The following is a 22800-nucleotide window of genomic DNA, read 5'->3' on the forward strand; positions in this document are numbered from 1 at the left end:
AGATGAAGCTATTGGCTACTGGCTTCAGACTGGCCCAGCCTTGGCTGTTGCAGCCATTTATGGAATGAACCAATGCATGGGAGATCTGTTTCTGTCTCTGTCTCTCTTTGTAACTTTGACTTCCAAATAAATAATCTTTTTTTAAATGCATATTATGAAAAATTCATGCATGTGTTGCACTTTCTTTTTGCTTCCAAATTAACTTATCCTTTATTTTCCATGAATATTTGAAGTGTCATTACACTTAAAACAATCATAGTTACACGATGCTTAAGAAGAATCACTGAAAAGACAAAAGTTGAAGAACTTGTGTGTTATGTCAGGAGTGGCCATGTCACCCTTGAGCAGTGATGTGGACTAAAGGGACATACTCTCTAAAAATGTTTTTTTTTTTCTTTTAATAACAAATATTATGCTCACTGTTTAGTTTCAACAATTTTTTAGATTTATTTATTTATTTATTTGAAAGTCAGAGTTACACAGAGAGAGGAGAGGCAGAAAGAGAGAGGTTTTCCATCTGATGGTTCACTCCCCAGATGGCTGCAACGGCCAGAGCTGCACTGATCCGAAGCCAGGAGCCAGGAGCTTCCTCCGGGTCTCCCTCTTGGGTGCAGGGGCCCAAGGACTTGGGCCATCTTGTACTGCTTTCCCAGGCTATAGCAGAGAGCTGGATTGGAAGTGGAACAGCGGGTCTTGAACCGGTGCCCATATGGAATGCCAGAGCTTCAGGCCAGGGATTTAACCTGCTGTGCCACAGCGCCAGCCCCTCTAAAAGTTTTGATAAAGTGAAAGTTTGCCTGGGAGAGGTCATCATGCATGGCAACAATTCATGTCTTTGTAGATAATGAACAGAATCAAAGACCAGCAATTTAGTATTTCTTCTACACTTAACGTTTAACAATTTAATTCCTCACTGATAACAATCTTAAGAGAAATGTTTCCTGATCAGGTTTAAGATTTCTTTGAAGTCTTCCTTGTGAGCCATTATTTTTGTTTAAAAATCAGATATGTTGCATGGATGATCAAGATTAATGTCTTTCTATACCTTTGTGATGATAAATTCAAAGCAAACTGCTGGACAGTTTTCAGTATCGTCATCTCATATATGTAATATTTTAACTCCACATCTGACTACATCTATAGTATAAGAAATGTCTTCAGGTCACCCTTAGATGCATCTTCATTCAGGCAAAAATTAGTACATATGTGTATGTATGTATATGTATGTGTCTGTGTGTGCTCGGGGGGATATAATTTTCTTCATTAATCCTTGTCACATGCAGAGTGAAATACTTAAGACTTCTGGTGGTTTGATTACATGATTTTCCAGTATTTCTTCCAAGCTTCTTTTATAATCATTATTTCTATGAAGTCATTCAACTTGAAAATAACTGCTTGCCAAGACCGAGTTTTTCTGGTGAACCACTCAACACAGCTTTGGTTTCACAAAGAACGCCATTCTTTGTGTTCTGTTAATCTTGGCTTAGAAACACTACATATTATCCTTTCCACGTGAACAGTTCAGCTCCTGTTCTTGCAGTTATATTCTGGAAAATAAGACTAACCACTGGAATATGCGTGAATCACCTATCTGGTGACTGTTTGAAAACAGATTTTCCAAGTATAGATATAGGGAATGTCTACCCAGGGTATCATTTAGTAGTTGTTAGAAGTGTGAGGACTTCTCCAACAGTACCCAAATCTATCTTATATAAGAAAAACTGCTAGCATTTTATTATGCAGGATTTTGTTACTTAGTCTGATTTTAACCTAAGTTGCTATGATACTGTATCCTAATGCTTGGCATAGAAGTTATTCAAATAAATTAGTGCTTTGTGTGAAAATTCTCCTAAGCACTTAATTCTATTTTTATTTGCTCTTTTAATCGTATTTAATATTGCACTTCTGAAAACCTTTTAACAGAAAGTCCTAACATGAACATTTGATAAATAATTTAGTTATTCAGTGAATCTGTCTACATAATACCAAATAATTTCACTATCAAATTATTTTCCAACCAAAATGACTTAAAAACCATTAAAATGGAACATTATGTTGACATAGCATGGACCTGACTTAATAAAGTAAACTGCTAACAGGCCATACAGCCATTATGGAAAAGCAAATTGAAATCGTTTTCCTGTTTCATGTTCACAGTGAAATCTAAAAGCAAAGGATTTTCCCTTGTCAAATCCTAGTGAAGCTATGTCTCCTTGTCTTCCAAATTCAGAGAAACTGGGTCATGGATAATTACAATACATGTTTGTAAAGATGATTTACTCATGAGAATTATGCATAAAAATGAAACACTTATACTGAAAATAGAATACATCAAATGAATATTACTCCATCAAATTAGAACATGAATATAAGGCCAATGAAAAGGAAGATTTCTAAAATGAGAGAAAAACTGAAAATGTTGAGTTTCTAACTTAAAATATGCATACTTTGGGAAGTTTGCTATTAAACATATTATAGACTTACAGATGTTTTACATTTTCTTTTAGCAGAAAAACCATACTAAGCCTCTCAAAATTTGAAGGTTCATTTGGGACACGAGAATGTCATTGTGATAAATGTATTTTAGAGTCAAACTGATTTTATCAACACAAGAAAGTCTGCTGAAATGCTTATGGTTCCATTTAAATTTTCAAGATTCTCTGTCATGACATACATAAAAGTGAATCTTATTGCATGTCTAATTTAAATTGCTTTTTAAGTATAGTCACTATATCACCAGAGGATGACAATGAATTTTGACTTTAATTCTATGAATTTCTTTACACACACGCACAGAGACATGTATACTTGAACACTCAGAATGCCTCTTTAATTAAAAAGGAGATAGTGGGGGCTGGCATTGTGGCATGGCAGGTTAAGCCGCCGCCTGTGACCCTGGCATCCCAAATAGATGCAGATCCGTTTCCTGGCTGCACCACCTCCGATCCAGCTCCCTGCTAATGTGCCTGGGAAGGCAGTGGAAGATGACCCCTGCACCTAAGCGGGAGACCTGGATGAAGTTCCTCCCTGGCTTTGGCCTGTCTCAGTCCTGGCCATTGTGGCCATTTGGTGAGTAAACCAGCAGATGGAAGCTCTCTCCCCCTAACTCTGCCTTTCAAGTAATTCTTTTTAAAACAGATAATGTAGGCAAACCTGCTTCAATGCACTCTGCAAACACTGAAAACTACATAAAAACAAAAATGCAGTATCAAATATTTATGCTACTACTGTTTGTAGTTAGTAGAGAGTAGGAAAAATATGAAGCTAACTGCATTTCCTTTCTGTGCATTTTAAAAGAGTTAAAAAACACACTTAAGGGGCTCTCACTGTGGCATAGTAGGCTATACCTCTGCCTGCAGCATTGGCATCCCATATGGGTAGCCAGTTAGTGTCCTGGCTGCTGCTCTTCTGATCCAGCTCTCTGCTATTGCTTGGGAAAGTGGTAGAAGGCCCAAGTGCTTGGGCCCCTGCACCTGCGTGGGAGACCCGGAGGAAGCTCCTGGCTTATGATCAGCCCAGCTCCAGCTGTTGTGGCCATTTGGGGAGTGAACCAGCAAATGGAAAACCTTTTCCCCTGTCTCTCCCTCTCTCTGTAGCTCTACCTCTCAAATAAAATCTTAAAAAAAAAAAAAAAAAAACAAAAACCCACATACATTTCATAGTATCTTTATTTAAATATCAATTATTCATATAACTCAGCTGCACTGGGTAGAAAGGATCTTGGAAACAGAATTTGAAATGAAAAATTATTTAAAAAATAATAAAATAAGCATGCCTAGGATGGATTTTAGCCTAATGGTTAAGATGCCAGTTAAGATGCTGAGCCTCACATTAGAATACCTGGAGGTTTGCTTAAGTAGTTTGGTCTCTACCATCTACCTGGATTGAGTTCATGACACTGACCTCAGCCAAGCCCCAGTTACAGTGGAGTCTTAAGTGCTGTGCCAAATGCCTGCCCTTCAGATACATTATCTTGACTTTTCTCCATGTGTTGATTTTAGTCACACTTCTACTGAATAATGACTTCCTCTTATGAGTCCATTTATATGAAATGCCTAAAATGGTACAACCATAGACAGGGAGTAGGTCAGTGGTATCCAGGGGCTAGGAGAAAGGGGTAAAAGGAAATGGGCCAATGAGTACAGGGTTTCCTTTTGGGGTGATGAAAATATTCAGGAATGACTGGTGATAGCAGCACAACTCTGAATGTAATAATAAAAAAGAACATCTGGGGGTTCAATACCCAGCTCTGACTCCTGATTCCAGCTTCTTGCTAATGCAGACCCTGGAAGGCTGCCACAGATGGCTCGAGTAACTGGGTTCCTGCTACCCAGATGGGAGAACTAGATTGATTTCCTGGCTGCTGGCATTTGCTCTAGCCAGTCCTGGCTGTTTTTGGCATTTAGGGAGTGAATTAGTGGATTGCAGCTCTCTCTCAGTCCTGGCTGTTTTTGGCATTTAGGGAGTGAATTAGTGGATTGCAGCTCTCTCTCTCTCTCAAATTTATAAGAATTTTTTTTTAAAAAATTGATGTTTGTAAAATAAGCATATTTTAAACTGTATTTTCTAAATTACATATCTATGTATGTAATTTAGAAGTCTTGTCTAAAGGGTTTACACAATACAGAAGAGACAGAGTCATATCACATGAGTGAAACCACTTTTATTTTTATTTTTCCACATAGATAACTTCATGTCAACTACAAAAATCATGAAATGAAGAAACTGGTTATGAAACTGCAAACTCAAAAGCACTGGAGTGATAAACATATTTCCCCCAGGTGACTGTTAAAAAAAAAAGGAACCAGGATACCATGAATTCATATTTAAGTAGTAAATATGTCACATATTTTAAAATAATAAATATATAATAGCAGTAGAGAAACTAATAGCATAAAGAGCATGAAGTATATTTTATTTTTTAAGACAGATGAAATTTCTAGGCACAGTTTTAGGCATTAAAGAGGACACAGAGGCATAGGTTAGTGTGTGCTGCTCTGTACAAAAATACAGTCTGAATAAATTACATTGCTAGCCATACATTAGACATCACTTATCAGTCAGTTCATTGCATGTTTAATAATATACAGGTACATGCTAATCCATAATATATCATTTATATGTCAAACACATAGGCCTCTCTATATTTATGTCTTTAAAATTTACACATCGAACTTACAAAAGGCTAAATAGTTGTGCAAGAAATCCAAATAACTAGCCCTGCTGAGTACTTTATGCTACATGTATGTGTGTATATATCTCTAAGATACACAATGGTTTTGTGGCTAACGATTTTGCTTAAGAAAACAAACAAACCTAAAGCTGCAAAGACATAATGTTAGTGTAGGCGACAATTTCACTTGTGTTTATTCTGATAGACATAATAGTATTAACATGAGCAACAATCTTCATGTTGTATTGAGCTTGTTAGTAATGAAACACTTCCAAATATTAGTGATGGTAGTAAAACAGCATGGTTCACTTGGAAGAGAAAAAAGTGATGTAAGAAATCTACTTTTCAGTAAACTGCAAATATGTGTGCCTCAACCAATAACATTCTGTCATTTTCCAGGCTGTCATACTGACAGAGAATGAAAACATGATGAGACTCGAGATATGATACTGGTTTAAGAGCACACTGCATCCTCTACTAGGACCAAGGAAAGTGCCTTATTGATATCAGCACCAAAGTACTATCCTTCCATTATTCAGGAATAAGGACACCTCACAACAGAGGGTGTTCAACAGCCAAAATCTCTATCCAAATATTGTATTTCTCATGCTGCTCTAACAATATACAATAAACTCTAAGACATTCTGCCCCAGATTTTACTATTTCTCCAGAGAATTGCTTCAAATGACCCTATAACACTAATATATTTCTGGAAAAATTTTACTCATAGTTTGTTATGATTATAGAATCATATACTTTTTAAAGGTTTCTCTCTGGATGAATTTAATCAATTTGTCTATCATTGCTAAAGTAAGAATAAACCTGATACTTAATATGTACTTTGTGATTCACAAGATAGGGGAGTGTTTTTTATCTTCTGAATATAAAATAGTTTCTTTTTTGGCTGTTGTTTTGGCAACCATTATTAAGACAAGCTGAAAGCAAAATTCAGCTTTTGGAGGTAAAGCGAATTACTAAATACTATTGATATGGTCCTGCTCTTAACAGATCAATATAATAGCATATAGGTAGGTTTTAAATGATTTTTCCAATGCTTCTTTCTGCAAGAGGGCCAAAACCAGAACACATTTAGTGTCTTTGTTAACAAAAATAATTATTTATAACTTTTATATTAGAACTGTATTTTATATAAAAATATGTTTATAATTAAACTATCCAAATTTGTATACTAAACAGAATCAACACAAGTTTGCAGTAAGAGATTAGTTGCAAACTTATTCCCTTTTATTGATATTTCCTTCCATTGGAACAGTCAGTAAATGATTCCCTTGACATAAACCCATCATAATTTTGTGTATAAATCATTTAGCCCATCAGTTAACTTCAGAGGACCAAGTGTTACCTGGATGAATTCTACTCCTCTACTGAGACATTTAGACATTTATATAAATCTATCACTATTCCATTTTTTTTTTAAATGAAGACATTTAAAATACCTGCAAAAAATAGCAGCCTTCTACTTTAATGACTTTCACACAAAATGATCATCCTAACTGCTACTCTCTTTTGAACTACCGTGCTTACAGAGGAATCATTAGTTTTCAGATTAACACCATTTCAATTTTTCTTCTTAGGCAATCCTATTAACACTTTCCAGTGAAACAGCGAAAAAGCTTTAAGGTGTATATACTTTTGTATGGTAAATAAATGTGAATACCAATCTAAGCCTCTTAACAACAAATACAAGGTTAGTGTTCAAACCACTTCACTAGAGCAAATATTAATTTTATGTATAATAGGCAAATGTATGTGGAGAGTTAGGGAACAACATCTTACTATATCCTAATGGCTCACTTTCTATAAAAATATTTAAGTTCCTTACATACGCACAACTGTTTGCTGCAATGTTTGGTAAACAATTTAAAGGGTACAAAAGCAACTCACGCATATTTCTTTCTGGTTGCCCCAGGGAAAGCAGAGACCCTCAATTTTCTTCCATTCTGGATAGGGCTGAGGCACAATTTCTAACCACATAATGAAAAACATATGTTTCTACGTCTTGACTCCCTTCCCAGGGAGATGCTGATTGCCAAAGCATAATCTCCCATTAAAGAGAGTATTCTTGAAGGTAGAATGTGTACTATTAACCAGTTATATTCATAACTCCCATTAGATGCTGAAGGGCAGTTCATTTTTCAAGAGCTCACTCAAGCAAATAACCAACAGCCAATGTAGTCATTGGATGGGATAAGCAGGCGATAAGGGCTCTAAGAGTAGAATCCTTGTCAGTACAAAGAAACTTCTAAATGTTGCTTATGCCAGCTGCTCCCCTGCAGGCAACATGAGGCTCAGGCAATTCGCATTCCATCTAAGTTCCTCACAATGGTTGCTGTCATATAGACCCTTCACTTGTCAAGAAAAATGACATGAATATATTGGACGTTTGCAGCATTTGCCTATGTCTAATCAGCTCTCTTAATTTGCACAAGTCCCTAAAATGGATGTAAATGCTGGTTATGATGTTGACAGCCAAAAGGCAAAGGACATTAAATCAACTGAGCAAACTGCTTGATGTTCCACAAGTGTTTTAGAAAACTGAGTTAGAAAAGATGCAGATGTAATCCTTTTGTTGACTGTTTTTTTCTTTTTCTTCTTTTTCCCCCAAATCTGAGACTATTGGTTCTAGTAGTAATCTTCATAGTTCTTAGGGTTCAGGCAATAAAGGATGGCACCCCCAAAGGAAAATATAGTTGCACCCCAGGCCAGGCCATAACCCCAATTGAACTCATGGTAAATTTTCAAGCTCACAGTTTCAATGAACTTGATTGGGTAAAGGACCAGGCTGCAAACCTGTAAAACAACTGAAAGAAAAGCAAACCAAAATTAGAAAATGCTATTTACAGGAAATAAAATTACATAAACATTTAAACTTACATAAGTATAAAAATTACTTTTTAACCAAATAAACATAAAATCCAAACAATGCTTATTCTAGATGACATATTAAAATATTAACAATGCTTTTGTTCAAACATTATTTTATAATGCAATAAGAATTACCCTATTAATTAGTAAATTAGTAGTACCATTGATGAAATAAATAGTGCAATATAATTTATGAGCATACAAAGTAGTGATTCTCACCTTAAAAACATACATAATTATTACTATTTTGGCAAGTAGTACTAGTTAAGCTAAACTGTTCTACTATACAAAACCTGTTAGTGGCTCCTCAAGAATGCTGTCTCCAATGCTAATTAAAATCCTTGTTATTTATTCATGCTCTTAAGGAACTGAGGAATTTGAATTCATTTCTACTGATGAAACTGATCAGTGTTTAAGTAATGCTGTTGTTGCTGTTTCCCAATATTATCAAATTCATCCCATATTCTAGAAATTCCTACCTTGATGTCTGCTAATTCATAAAATCACAGAAAAATGCATTTAGGAGAAAAGCTTATTTTGGTGCAAAAATTTTGAATTCCATGCATATGTTGGGTCTTCAAGAAACCCACGCAAATTGTGTACTATTGAAAAAAATGCATGGATTAGTATTTTTTGCACCAAAATAGTCCTTTTATTCCATTATCTGTGAACATTCTGAAGTACCTTTGCATTACTCTGATCTAAAACCACTTTCAATCTTTTCCTCTCATCCCTTTTATGCCCTCTTTAAAAACAGGTTCAAATGCCATCATTGTCAAAAAGTCACAGCTAACTACACCCTTCCTATTACATCTAACAGTGTTTACATAGCTATTTTCCACTTATTTTTTTAAAGATTTATTTATTTATTTGAAAGTCAGAGTTACACAGAGAAGAGGGGGGGGGGAGGGGGAGAGGAAGGGAGAGAGAGGTCTTCCATCTAATGGTTCAGTCTCCAGATGGCCACAATGGCCGGAGCTGCGTTGATCCGAAGCCAGGAGCTTCCTCCGGGTCTCCCACATGAGTACAGGGGCCCAAGGACGTGGGCCATCTTGTATTGCTTTCCCAGGCCATAGCAGAGAGCTGGATCAGAAGTGGAGCAGCCAGGTCTTGAACTGGCGCCCATATGGGATGCCAGCGCTTCAGGCCAGGGCATTAACCCACTGCGCCACAGCGCCGGCCCCTCCACTTACTTTTAAAAAAGAATTATGTTGATAGTTATGGGAGATACTGATACTGGAAAACCTACTTAATAGTGGCTACAACAGAGTGCAAAACTCTGCTCTTATTTCCTGGTTAGATCTTAGTTCCTGATACTGGAAAACGTATTCAATGATGACAACAGAGTGCAAAACTCTGCTCTTATTTCCTAGTTAGATCATAGTTCATAGTTAGGGCTAAGGAGAAATGTCATAGGTCATATGTAAAACACACCAATTGGTGGCGCCGCGGCTCACTAGGCTAATCCTCCACCTGCGGCACCGGAACTCTGGGTTCTAGTCCCGGTTGGGGCGCTGGTTCTGTCCCAGTTGCTCCTCTTCCAGTCCAGCTCTCTGCTGTGGCCCGGGAAGGCAGTGGAGGATGGCCCAAGTGCTTGGGCCCTGCACCTGCATGGGTGACCAGGAGGAAGCACCTGGCTCCTGGCTTCAGATCGGCGTAGCGTCGGCCATAGTGGCCATTTGGGGGGTGAACCAACAGAAGGAAGACCTTTCTCTCTCTCTAACTTTGCCTGTCAATAATAAATTAATTTAAAAAAACCAATTAAAATAAAATGAACTAATTAATAAGGGAAGATTGCTTCAACCATATAAATTATCTTCATATTTATCTTGTGGATATTATATGGGAAACACTGGATTACATGAGATGATGTCTTTCACCTAAATGCCTAACATCCTATTAGATCAATTATTATATAGTTTGTATTTTATTTAAATTGATTTAACAAGAATTAATGGGATGTATCTGACTCATTCTCTACTATCTAATAGCTTCCACTGTTTATAAGAAATACAGTCTTCTTCCTAAATTTATGGGATGTGTGTGTATGTATATATGTGTATATATATGTATATATACATATGTGTATATATATATGGGGTTGACAAACTACAAAATCTGGTCTGCTGATTTTTTTTTAAATTTTGTTTAATAAATGTGAATTTACAAAGTGCAACTTGTGTATTGTTGTGGCTCCCCCCAACCTCCCTCCCTCCCTCCCGCGGCCCTCCCCTCTCCCACTCCCTCTCCCATCCTGCCATTCATTGAGTTTCATTTTCAATTACCTTCATATACAGAAGATCAACTTAGTATACACTAAGCAAGGATTTCAACAGGCTGCCCTCACACAACGAACAAGGTATAGGGTATTGTTCGACTAGTAGTGTTGTCTTTAAGTTTCATAGTAAAACACATTAAGGACAGAGATCCTACGTGGGGAGCATGTACCCAGTGACCCCCGTTGTTGATTTAACAATTGGCACTCTTATTTATGATGTCCTGCTGATTATTTTTGAAAATGTTTTATTGGAACACAGTCATGTTCATTCATTTATGCACTGTCCACACTACAACGGCAGAACTGAGTGGTTGTGACAGAAACCACATGGCTCACAGAGCCAAAAGTATTTATTATCTGGTACTTTAAAAAACAAAGTTTGCCAATCCTTGATATATTAAGTAAATTTTTAGTTTTAAAAGGCTGTTTAATTCATCTTAAAATTAATGCAAATTCCTGAAGTGTAAGAAAAAATGCGAACAAACAAGGAATAGGAGAGAATACACTGACAGTGTAAAAAGTAAAATATAGTTTTGATACAGTTTATTATATATTTTTAAAAGAGCAATAGGACAGTTTGTTTACTTCAACTGGAATTTTATGCTTTAAAATCTACTCAAATCTATTCTCAGCACCTGTAAAAGATCTTAATTACCAATAGGATGAACCTTCTTGGATAGTCTGGCATTAGACAGACGAACTACTATAAACTCTAGAGGGTACGATTCCTCAAAATCATTTCTACAAGGCTATGACCAGGGGGTCAAGGGATCTACCTGGAAGCAGATATGAAAAGGATCCTACAATCTGTATGCACACAGCTCAACCCTGCTCTGCGCCAGCACTTGCCTGCCATACTTTCCAGTTACTGTTGAGAGCAGATGGAAAAATATTTAATGTAGAAGGAGAATCTCTTGACATCCAAATAGAAATCACACCTTATTTGCAGCTTAAATTTCTTATACAAAGTTTTAGGTTGTTGTCAGGACTCGGCTGATAGCATATTATATAACACCACACTTCATTTATTTCTAGCCACTAAGTGTTAAAATGTATAGTAATTAAGAAAACATTCAGCAGGATCTGTGCCTCTGTGAAGGAAAGGGAGTTTTCATATTTTAAATGCCTTAAAACTAATAGGAAGTCAATTATTATCAACCATGAATTACAGGAAAAGAAATTCTGAAGTTACCAAGTTACACATACTAGTGTTTCTATATTCTCCTTAGGTTTCTTTACATTAGTAGCTACTCAAATCATGGCTGATTCTGCAGCGTATGACTGAAATACCAATGTGATGTAGGTAGAGTAATTCACTTACTCATTCAACAAAATCATCTGCTCAATAAATATTTGAATGTTTCTGAAGTGATATACCTTAAGACACTACTGGTAACAAAGGGACTTAAGTTGCTCTTCACATGGGTAGGCAGTTATTAGTAAATATATATATATATAATATATATATATGGAATAGAATGGGAGATATTGCTATGAGACATGAAAATCCAACAAAGTAGGATAAGGCAGGGATGAAGGCTGCTTGTTTGGATCAATAACGAGAGATCTCTCAGGGTAGGAGACATTTGAGCTCAGACATGAATGGACTGGGGGCAAAGGTCAACCTAGAGTGGAGTGAGCATTCCAAGTGGAGGACACAGGCACTACAAAACTCCTGACACAAGTGCAGATCTGGTGTACTGGAATATCAGGGAGGTCCCTGTGGTTGCAGTACACAGGGCAAGGAGGGTGTGGCATAAGACAAGCCTTGAAGATCCAGCACAGATCTTGTTCACAGCTCATGTTATCATTAGATAGCCTTGTGAATCATGATTAGGGGTCTAGATTTTCTTCTAAGTGTGATAGGTAGCTGCTAAAGGAGTTAGAGCAGAGAAGTAGTAACCAACCTGAGTAATATTCTTTTAAAAGAATGCACTGCTGCTTTTGTGAACCCGCCAGTCCCTGCAGTGAGGTGGTTACCTAGGCAGCTTTCTAATCTTCATTTCAATATGTTTTATTTAGCAAATATTTGGCTACCACGGTATAACAACATAATTTTCCTACAGTGGAAAAGTGAAAATACAACTCAATTAGGTTCCACTGGCATACTCTTCTGAACAGCTTTCTTAGACCTTTATTGTGTTGGAGCCAAATGAAAATTACCCTAAAATGTTTTACACCTCTTAATTATTTTACTCTCTTTTGAATCACAGAGAAAAAATGCGTGTAATAGCAAAACTGAGAAAAATATTTTGCATTTGTAAATAATTTTCTTCATTTAATAAACCACAGGAATGCAGGTAAACATGCTTTCTTGTCTTTATTAATGCTGCATAGGGGTAAAAACCCTAAAAGTTCACAAGCCAAGAAAACATCACCATACTATATTTCTTTTTTCTTTTCTTTTCTCTTTTTTTTTTTTTTTTTTTTTTGACAGGCAGAGTGGATATTGAGAGAGAGAGACAGAGAGAAAGGTCTTCCTTTTGCCGTTGGTTCACCCTCTAATGGCCGCCACGGCCGGCGTGCTGTGGCCGGCGCACCGCGCTGATCCGAAGGCAGGAGCCAGGTGCTTCTCCTGGTCTCCCATGGGGTGCAGGGCCCAAGCACCTGGGCCATCCTCCACTGCCTTCCCAGGCCACAGCAGAGAGCTGGCCTGGAAGAGGGGCAACCGGAACAGAATCCGGTGCCCCGACGGGGACTAGAACCCAGTGTGCAGGCGCCGCTAAGTGGAGGATTAGCCTATTGAGCCACGGTGCCAGCCAACTATACTATATTTCTACTTTACCACAAACAGTGGAACTCTGCCTGTGGTATTATTTTCTTTGCTCTCCTTAAGACACAACAGAAATTGTGCAGCATTTCAAAATTCAAAGGGAGTTTGGGGTTCATTTTATGCACTTTCTAGTTTTTTGAAAAGAGGAAATGAAACTACTTGCCAGGAAATTGTGCTCTTAGAGGCATTCTAGGAACATACAGAATTACTATTTCCCATGTTTTCTCTAGTTTGCAGGGGATATTTTCAATATTAAAATATTCAATATTTTCTTCGAAGGAGTATATTTCAATCGTTCAAAACACATTTATTTATTGAGTACAATGTGTTGTAGGTGAAGGGGATAAGACAGGCAGGACATCATTTTTGTCCTTCGATATTTCATACTCTGATGGTGGAGAAAGACATATAGATAGTTACAAATCAATGCGTTCACCACTAGGAGAGGCATGTTTACTTATAATCTATTGAACACTCTATTTACTTAGCTCCGATGATGTGTCAAAGACCAACTCTGCTCACAGAGAGAAAGAGGACATCAATGATGAAGAAGCAACATTTCAATTTGTTTTTTCTTTTTTTAATATTTGTTTGAAAGGCATAATTAGAGCAAGTGAGAGTGCTTCCATTCAGTGATTGAATCCCTAGGAAGCAGCAGCAGTTTGTATAGATTTTAGAGGTATAAGGGGAAGTGCCTGTTGGCAAGTCACATGGGTGGAATGAAGAATTTGGTATATAAACACATCAGCTCCCCTGTCCATCAAGTGAGATAACTCTTGAGGTGTGTGTTCCACACTGGGTTCCAGAGTTTCTCCAAGATGCTATAGCTGCTTTGAGTGAAAAATGAGTTGAAGATGTTCCTTTCATTAGCTGTCTTCTTATCCTTGTCTCATTTTCCTTATCCATTACCACATTGCTGCTTTTATCTCCCAAATAAAGTATCTGTGCTTGATTCCTTGCCTGAGGGTCTGCTTCTAAGGAAACCAAAGTGGCAAGTGACAAGTGTAGATGCATATTTCAGAAACAGACCTTGTGTGTTTCAATGCAAGATAGACTGAAAGAAGACATCAGGAAGGATAACCTGAGAAGTGGAATTTGGAGTCGGGGGTGGGGGGTAGGGGGTGGGAGAATATAGGGGGAGACTGGTGGAGTTGGTGTCAGTTTGCATCTGGTTACCTGTGTATGGTAATGACTTAGGTGGCAATGGTGGGAAAGAAAGTTTAGGGAATATAAAAAAATGGCTGGGGCCAGTGCTGTGGCACTGTGGGTTAAAGCCTCTGCCTGCAGTGCTGGCATCCCAAACAGGTGACAGTTCAAGTCCCGGCCGCTCTACTTCCAATACAGTTCTCTGCTAGGGTCCGGGAAAGCAATAGAAGATGGCCCAAGTGCTTGGGCCCCTGCACCCTTGTGGGAGACCTGGAAGAAGCTCCTGGCTCCTGGCTTTGGATCAGCTCAGCTCCGGCCATTGTGGTCATTTTGGGTGAGTGAATCAGCAGATCAAAGAACCACCCCCCGCCTTCCTCCCCGGGCTCTACCTCTCTAACTCTCTCAAATAAATAAAATAAATCCTTAAAAAATGGCTATCAGGGAAGAACTATGTAATAAGATTCTAGGAAAGAGGAAAGAGTCACACATTTTAAGCAAGATTAACATAAAAAAAAAAGTAGGTAAAGGTCAAGTTTGGGAACTGAGATGTTCTACTTGAGGAAGTTTCAACTAAGGCAATAATGGTGGTATAGGAAAAGAAGACACAAACTAAGGAGTTGATTGAAAGGCCTTACTGGCCAATCTCTAAATACAGAATTTACATAAAGAAAGTGACAGTCTGGAATTAAAAAACACTTGCCCATGAATGATTAATATGGTGCTACAAAATTACTTATTTTATAACTACTAAAAGTAATAGTACAAAATTAATTATTGGGGAGTAATACTGTAGATTATTCTAGCCAAAGGCTAGTTTGAATCTACTACGTCGAAAATAACATGGAATCTGAAGATTTGTGACCGGAACTCTAGTTTTAAATCTAAGCTGGCTGTCTCTAAAATCTAAGAGTCAAAATGACTCCTGCAGAGCAGGTGCTTGGCTTAGTGGTTAAGCTGTCAGTTTCGACGTCTGTATCCCATACCGGAGTGCCTCTGTTGGAGTCCTAGCTCCACTCTCAATTCCAGCTTCCTGCTATTAATGTACTCTTGGAGGCAGTGAGTCATGGCTCAAGTAACTGGATCTCTGCCTCACACATGGGAGACCTGAACTGAGTTTGTGACTACTGGCTTGGCTTTGCTGGCTCAGCCTTGGGCATTACATGCCTCGGAGGAGTGAACCAGCAGATGGGAGATTGCTTGTACCTCTCTGACTCTCCAAAACAAAACAAAACAAAACAAAACAAAAAACCCGCCTCCAGTCATCTCACTGTAACTTGTAGGATGGTATAAGAACTGTAAACACAAGCCTCTAGTTAGAAATGGGAATGAGTCACAGGACTCTGAAAAAGAAATCACCATTTTTCATAAACACTCATTTAGAGGAGGCTTTTTGCAGACATAATAGAAAGGAAGCATCTTTAATCATACAACAAATGAGGATTCTGTTATTTAAAATATGAACTATCAAACACTGGACATTTTCTGCAATTTATATTAAAGGACTTGGGAGAGAAGGAATTATTCATCCTAAGTCTCTGTGAGAGTGTAAGTCCTTAGTGAGGCGAACTAGATGCAATGATCAGAATTACATCATATTATCTATCATTGTCAGCTACACAAAAAGAAAGAGGGTGTAGCCCACTGTATCAGAAACATGCACAGCTTTCCTTATGTGCTATGGCTCAGTCATGCTGCACTGATTAGCCTGTGGTCTCTGTGACATCTCAAGATGCTGATTCCTTTCAGGTATTACTTCTGAGAGATGGAATAGCTCAAGTTAAAGTTTAGACTCCAACTGTAGGGCACAGTTGGCAGTTGAATTAAAAATCAAGCCCGATTCTGCTCTGGTTTTTCTCTATGTGATATATACCCAAGTAAAGATGACTCATGAACCCTCATTTGGGCTTTCAGCCTTTCAAACCTGAGCTCTGCAACTTCCTAGTTGGAAAACCCTGAGAAATAAGCTAACTTTCCTGAGTTGGCTTTTTCAAATGTGAGTGTATTTTTAAAAAATTCATAAAGAGGAGGATTAAAAAATAAGGTTTCTGGGCCGGCGCCGCGGCTCAACAGGCTAATCCTCTGCCTAGCGGTGCCGGCACACCGGGTTCTAGTCCCGGTTGGGGCGCCGGATTCTGTCCCGGTTGCCCCTCTTCCAGGCCAGCTCTCTGCTATGGCCAGGGAGTGCAGTGGAGGATGGCCCAAGTCCTTGGGCCCTGCACCCCATGGAAGACCAGGAGAAGTACCTGGCTCCTGCCTTCGGATCAGCACAGTGCGCCGGCTGCAGCCCGCCAGACGCTGTGGCCATTGGAGGGTGAACCAATGGCAATGGAAGACCTTTCTCTCTGTCTCTGTCTCTCTCTCTCACTGTCCACTCTGTCAAAAAAATAAAAAAATAAAAAAAAAATAAGGTTTCTTTTGGTACAAAAGAATTTAGAATCCAAGCATACAAGGGGTCTTTACAGAAAACTATTCATCGATTTCAAAATTCTTTTGCACCCAAATAAACTTATCTTTTAATTCCATTTTTCACAAATTGTTCAAGGTACTCTTGTACCTATTTTGAAGAATGTTGTATAAGAGATAGTGTGTGTTAAATATCTGGCACTGTAGCACATGCTAGATGCTTGATTAATTAATCAAATTAATCATCAGTTCTCTATAAAAACCCTTAGGGTTTATTATCTAAATAGCAAGAGTATAGTTGCATGCTGTAGGTATCACATATATATATATATACATATATTTAAATATAAATTAATTTAAAAGATTTATTTGCTTATTTATTTGAAAGGCGAAGTGACAGAGAGCAAGACCAGGAGAGAGAGAGAGAGAGAGAGAAGTTTTCCATCTGCTGGTTCACTCCCCAAGTGGCTGTAAAAGCCAGGGCTAGGCCAGCCCAAAGCCAGGAGCCCAAAATTCCATCTTGGTTTCCAATATGGATGGCAATGGCCCAAGTTCTTGGTCCATCATCCACTGCCTTCCTAGGTACATTGGCAGGGAGTTGTATCAGAAGCAGAGCATCCAGGACTTGAACCAGTTATATGGAATGCCAGTGTTTCAAGGCGCAGTTTAATCCACTCTGAAATAATGCTTGCCCCAGACACCTGAAATATTTGTTAAATAAATGAAAAGTATACAAAAATGAAAAAAACATGTTTTGATTACTATTACTTTTTAGAACTATTTTGGTCATAGCTTTGTGGTCATGTGAAACTTACTCTTTCATAAATCCCAGAGAAGCATGGCCTAAAAAACCCTGAATTAGTTCTTCAAATGCCTGTTTTTCTCCACTAGATTATGAGCCACATGCCTTAGTCATTTTACCACCACTAATTCAAAATGTATTTACTCAGTGCATATGAATACTAGGCACAGCACATGGTACTAAATTAACTAAGCATATAGTCCTGGGTAGGGATGTTTCCAAGTGGTAGTGTTATGTCTGTTTTGACTTTATGCATTACATGTTTCAGAAAGGAAAAAAAAACTTGGTTGAGATAGATAACATTCTTTTTGTGTGAACACCAAGATAATTGTTGTCACAAGGCTTGATGTTATTTAGAGAAGAAAACATTTTGAGAGGAAAAAATGCAAAGCATTTTCAAGTACACCAATATAAGTAAAAAAGGGAAATGGCTCCATTTACAAAGAATCACTAAACTGAATTATAAGTGAGATAAGCCTACTACTCAAGTGTATATTGTATATTTACTAAGAAGCAAACTAAATAAACAGTCCTAACTTTAGCTAGTATTGTTTGCAGTAGGCAGATTTTCCAACTTTGCTAATCTAAAGTCTAAATTAATAATGGATCACTATGTGTAATAAATATCTATTCCAGATATCAGCTACAGGCAACTCCTTAATGGTTTTTGCAAATGGGAGAGAGAAGCCTTTCTAAGTTTTACTCTGCTTATATGCAAAGTGAATAGTAAACTAATCATTATTTCAAAGCAAGCTTCTATAATCACCATGTCAAAGGAGAATGAATTGAATTAAATCTTAGAATATGTACATTTTTAAACTATAGCAGTCTAATGTTCATTTTAGGTCTCAGCGGGTAGAACAACACTACATGAATTTTGCTGTGTGGATACCTTTCATTATTTTATAATTTACTAATATTTATGGTAGCTATAGCTAAATCAAAACCCTTATTTTGGCCAAACACATTACCATTTAGCTAATGTTCATTTACAATACATTTTCTAGTATAACCAGTACTTATTTTCACATTTCCATAATTGTATTAAATGTGGAAAAATATAGTATTTTAAATAAAAATACTTGAAACTTCCAGTTATTATTTGAAGTATGTTTATAATAGGTCATTTCAATAATGGATGTTTTTCATAGATTCTGCATATACCATTATGCAGTAAGTTAAAGGCTAAATGGGATAGTAACTAGGTATGCACAACAATATTGAATATTTATAATAAATGACCACAGTATCACTGTATCATCCTAAAATGAGAGGTATCTATGTATTCTAAAAAATATTCAAAATAGAACTCCAGTTTTAAATTGCATATCATTTCAGAATGATTTATCAAGAAATTATTCTATTTCAATTGATTTCTAACCATGATGTTAATAAATCATAGCTGAACAAACTCATACTAAATTAAAAGTCTGTTTATTCTAAAAATAGAAAAAGTGCCATAATAAATTCATGAACCAAGAAGTAAACTAAAGACTGCCTACACAATCTTTAGGGAATCTTTATGTATTAAGTCATTAAATGGCCCATGAGAGCAATAAAATGACGCTGTGGTCACTTTCTTAAGGCTCCAAAATATTTTTGTAGCCATGTTCTCTACTGTATTAGAAAGAATCGTGGTGATATGTTAGCCACCTTCTCAAATGTCCTAATATAATGTTTAATTTAAACTATAATAGGCATTCAAGTGAGGGAACAGGTAGTGAATGGACCACTGGTTTATGACTCAGTAGCTTTCCAGTCGCAGCTCTGCCAGTAACAAATCACTCAAAAGATGAAGTAGATTTCTTCAGTCCTGTAGACTTTCATATTTATGGCAGCTCTAATCTCAGCAGTCTTCAAGGGTATAAGGAGAAGCATACAGGAAAAGCTGCCACATGTGATGCTGGCATCCCATATGGGTGCCAGTTTGTGTACCGGCTGCTCCACTTCTGACCCAGCTCCCTGCTAATGGCCTGGGAATGCAGTGGAAGATGCCCAAGTGCTTGGGCCCCTGCATCCACGTGGGAGACCAGAGTAAAGCTCTTGGCTTTGGCCTGGCCCAGTCCTGGCTGTTACAGCCGTTTGGGGAATGAACAGAGGATGGAAGATCTCTTTCTCTCTGTAATCAATCTTAAATAAACAGGAAAAAAGATGCAAACAGACAGCAGGGGGCAGCACAACACTTCTGATTTTATATTTTCAGTTCAAACTACGGTTTAAAGCCTGAGAAATTCCATCTATTCCAATCTTTAAACAGCTTTTAAAAATCTATCTAACAGTCTAGATGGTTCTGTCAGTGTTTTCATTACTGAAAGTCACAAGGGCTTATTTTGCAGTTTTCTAATCAGATAAGACTGACAAGGTAAATTGAAGGCATCACAAGATTTCAATTTGAGTCAAAAAGAAAAACATATTCAAGGATGTTTTTATAAGTAAAAATTAAAACTCACATCAAATAATGGACTGGACTTTTGGTCTCCAAGCCCCTTTTCTCAATAGCTATCTTTAGTTTATCTTGATTGATATTTTAATCCATTCTATGGTTTATAGAATGATTATTAAATTATTAACATATACTTGACCTCATATTATTCTGTCTGGTGGTTCAAGTTATATGTCATAATTTTTCAGCATAACTATGTTTATTTACAAAGAGATGTATGCCTTTAAAGGTACACATTCTGAATTCTTTTTTTAATTTTTATGTCAGAATAAAATGTTGTTTTAAGATCAGCAAGGGTCAGTAAAGAGGTGGAAAAAACTAGATGTAAAAAAGAATGTTGGTAAATACATCTGCTGCAATCCCTAAGGCACTAGCCCTGTCATGATGCATTATTTATTCATGCTTTAGTTAGAAATTTAGAGATTGCCACTGTATTCTGTGAAATGCTTAACACACTGAAAACAGCTAATATAATATAAACCTTTAGCCAATTTGCCTTAAAATATAACAAATGACTCTCAATTTTTATGTAATGCAGCAAACACATACTGCTTCTGTATGAAGAGAGGAGAGTAGTAGAAAGGTTCATGAAACATTAATATCATTTCAAAAGTAATGAATATATTTACCTGCTGCAAAAAGCATGACAGCAACAGGTCTGTAGAAGCGTCTTCGAGATCCCACGCAGATAGAAATCAAACCCACCAGGAATGCAATGAGAATGATGGCAGCACCGCCCAAGAGTAAAGCCAGAGTAGCAATCTGCCAATCTGGAAAGAAAAAAGAAAGGCACTGCCATGAAGCAGTGAGTCCTCAAAGAAATCAACAGAGCTATGCCTCCGCAGCCTGCACCTTGCTGTAGCTCAACAGATGTGACTTTACTGCAGGCTAAGCATCCTTTGGGGTTTGAAATGTTTTGCAACAAAATGAATAGAAATGTCATTATTCAGAAAAGTCTCCTATGTTAAGCCTAGGAGATCATTTTTAGACCAGGGGTTTGCCTCACTTTTCATACAAGGACTCTATTAAGCATTTAGTTAAAATTTGTATTGAGCTATAATGTTTTTGAATCTGAAGTAGAAAGGTTGATGAATTTATATATATTTATGCATCAATGTAACCATCATCCAGGTTAAGATACAGGACATTTCCATCACCCAGAAAGTTCCCTACTGCCACTCTTTCAGCCAGGCTACTGAGGACACCTATCTCCATATATTAGTTTAGTTTTGCCTGCTCTTAAACTTCATGTACATGGTGTGAGTTCTTTTGTTTCTGGCTTTTTGTCTCTCACATTCATCCATGTTGTTGTATGTGGCAGTATTGCTTTTTAAAAATTGTTTTCCCTTCTTGGAAAGCTTTCCTTCATCTCAAAATCCCACAAGTTTTGAGGCATTTGGTGTAGCAGTTAAAAGACATGGGAGTGCCTGGGTTTGAGTCTTGGCTCCACTCTGACTCTTGATTCCTGCTTAAGCACACCCTGGGAGGCAGCAGATGATGGTTCAAGTAGTTTGGTCCAAGTACTTGGGTCCCTACCACCCACCCACCCATGCACCCGCCCCCCAACAAATATACATATGGTCAAAGTTTTTATTTGCTTCCCTTCCCACTAAACAACTCCTCCAGCAAATTATTTGAGATTCGTTGTTTATGTTTTCCTCTTCTATTTCATTGCAATCTCACTGTCATATTTATCACCACAGGGATGGTTCTCATATAGGTTTTCCCTGAAAGCCAAAATGGACTCTAAATGGCTGCTTGGCTCTTTTTTCTTCCTGCAGGGCAGAAGCAAGCATATATGGACCACTTATTGAGTACAGACCTCCGTACAGGGAAGCCTCAAAAGCATCTCACGTGAAAACTTCACTGGAAGGCAGTTGTCATCTTATAAAATAAAGATATCAAAATGGTATAACAGAACACTGCTCTATTTTCCATTCATTAGGACAGAATGTTCTCTCTGAAGAAACCAAGAGAATCTATGAAAGTACAATATGCAGGTTAGGAAGCAGAACATAAAATGGTCCTGCGGGGAGTAGTGCTCTTCACTGGGGGTTGTTTGAAAGTCCCAAGCTGCCTCTCCTGGCTCAGTATAAGGTGAAGGAAATGTAAGCAGATTTTAATCTATTGTTAACCTGTAATATATTCTATCCTGAACCCAGGATTCATGGTATTTTGATGCTTCCCTCTGAAATTATCCCTCCAGGAAGCTTCTAAAGTGCACCCTTTGGCATCATGGAATAAAAGCTAAGTGGAAGAACCTACAATACCCTAAAATTTTCTTCTTCTATTTATACTTTATATCCCTGACTTAAGCATTTTCTTCTACATCTTTTCCTTCTGAGAAATTCATTGGCACTCAACTAGAACTTGCACTGCAATCAGGAAACAAATAAACAAGGGGAAAATAGAACAAATCCACACTTCTTAAAATATAAAGATGAATCACAAAAAATGTGGAAAGCATTTTTTATGCCATCTATTTGTAACAAAGCTATATAACTTCAAACAAAATTATAACTGGCTTTCAACTAGAAGTTAAAAGGACAACCACACTATGGCTTTTTATCCTGTAGCAGCATGTTGCTTTGAATTAAAAAGTGAAAAGAATAATCCTCATACTTGGAAGTCTCTAAATTTCTTTAGAAGAGGTTATATGTAACAAAATTATATCGCATTTTGCCATAATAAAAATCCTTCTGAAAACTTGTGTAAGTTGAAATTTTTGAATTTAAAAAAAAAAATCAAAGTTTAAATATATCAAACTCTTCAGGGTAAAAAGAACACAAAAAAAATCTATCCATATATTCATTAATCAAATATCTTGACTGCTTGATTATAAGGCCCTACATTAAATATTTTCTGAGTGGACTATTAATTTCATAAAATTATTACT

General features: G+C 37.3%; 1 protein-coding gene across 1 annotated transcript in view; it reads right to left on the reverse strand.

Moving 5' to 3' along the window:
• Positions 1-4648: 4648 nt before the first annotated feature.
• Positions 4649-22800, reverse strand: part of TMEM47 (transmembrane protein 47) — a 32898-nt gene continuing 14746 nt past the window's right edge. The window contains exons 2-3 of the mRNA XM_070067436.2: positions 20534-20674; positions 4649-7995 (exon numbers count right to left, since the gene is read on the reverse strand). Of these exons, the coding sequence (XP_069923537.1) occupies positions 7817-7995; positions 20534-20674 (320 nt within the window). The 3' untranslated portion in view covers positions 4649-7816. The remainder of the gene's footprint in view (positions 7996-20533; positions 20675-22800) is intronic.

The sequence above is a fragment of the Oryctolagus cuniculus genome, chromosome X (genome assembly GCF_051225735.1).
Source record: "Oryctolagus cuniculus isolate XC-2025 breed Fujian yellow rabbit chromosome X, ASM5122573v1, whole genome shotgun sequence".
Taxonomy (NCBI): Eukaryota; Metazoa; Chordata; class Mammalia; order Lagomorpha; family Leporidae; genus Oryctolagus; species Oryctolagus cuniculus.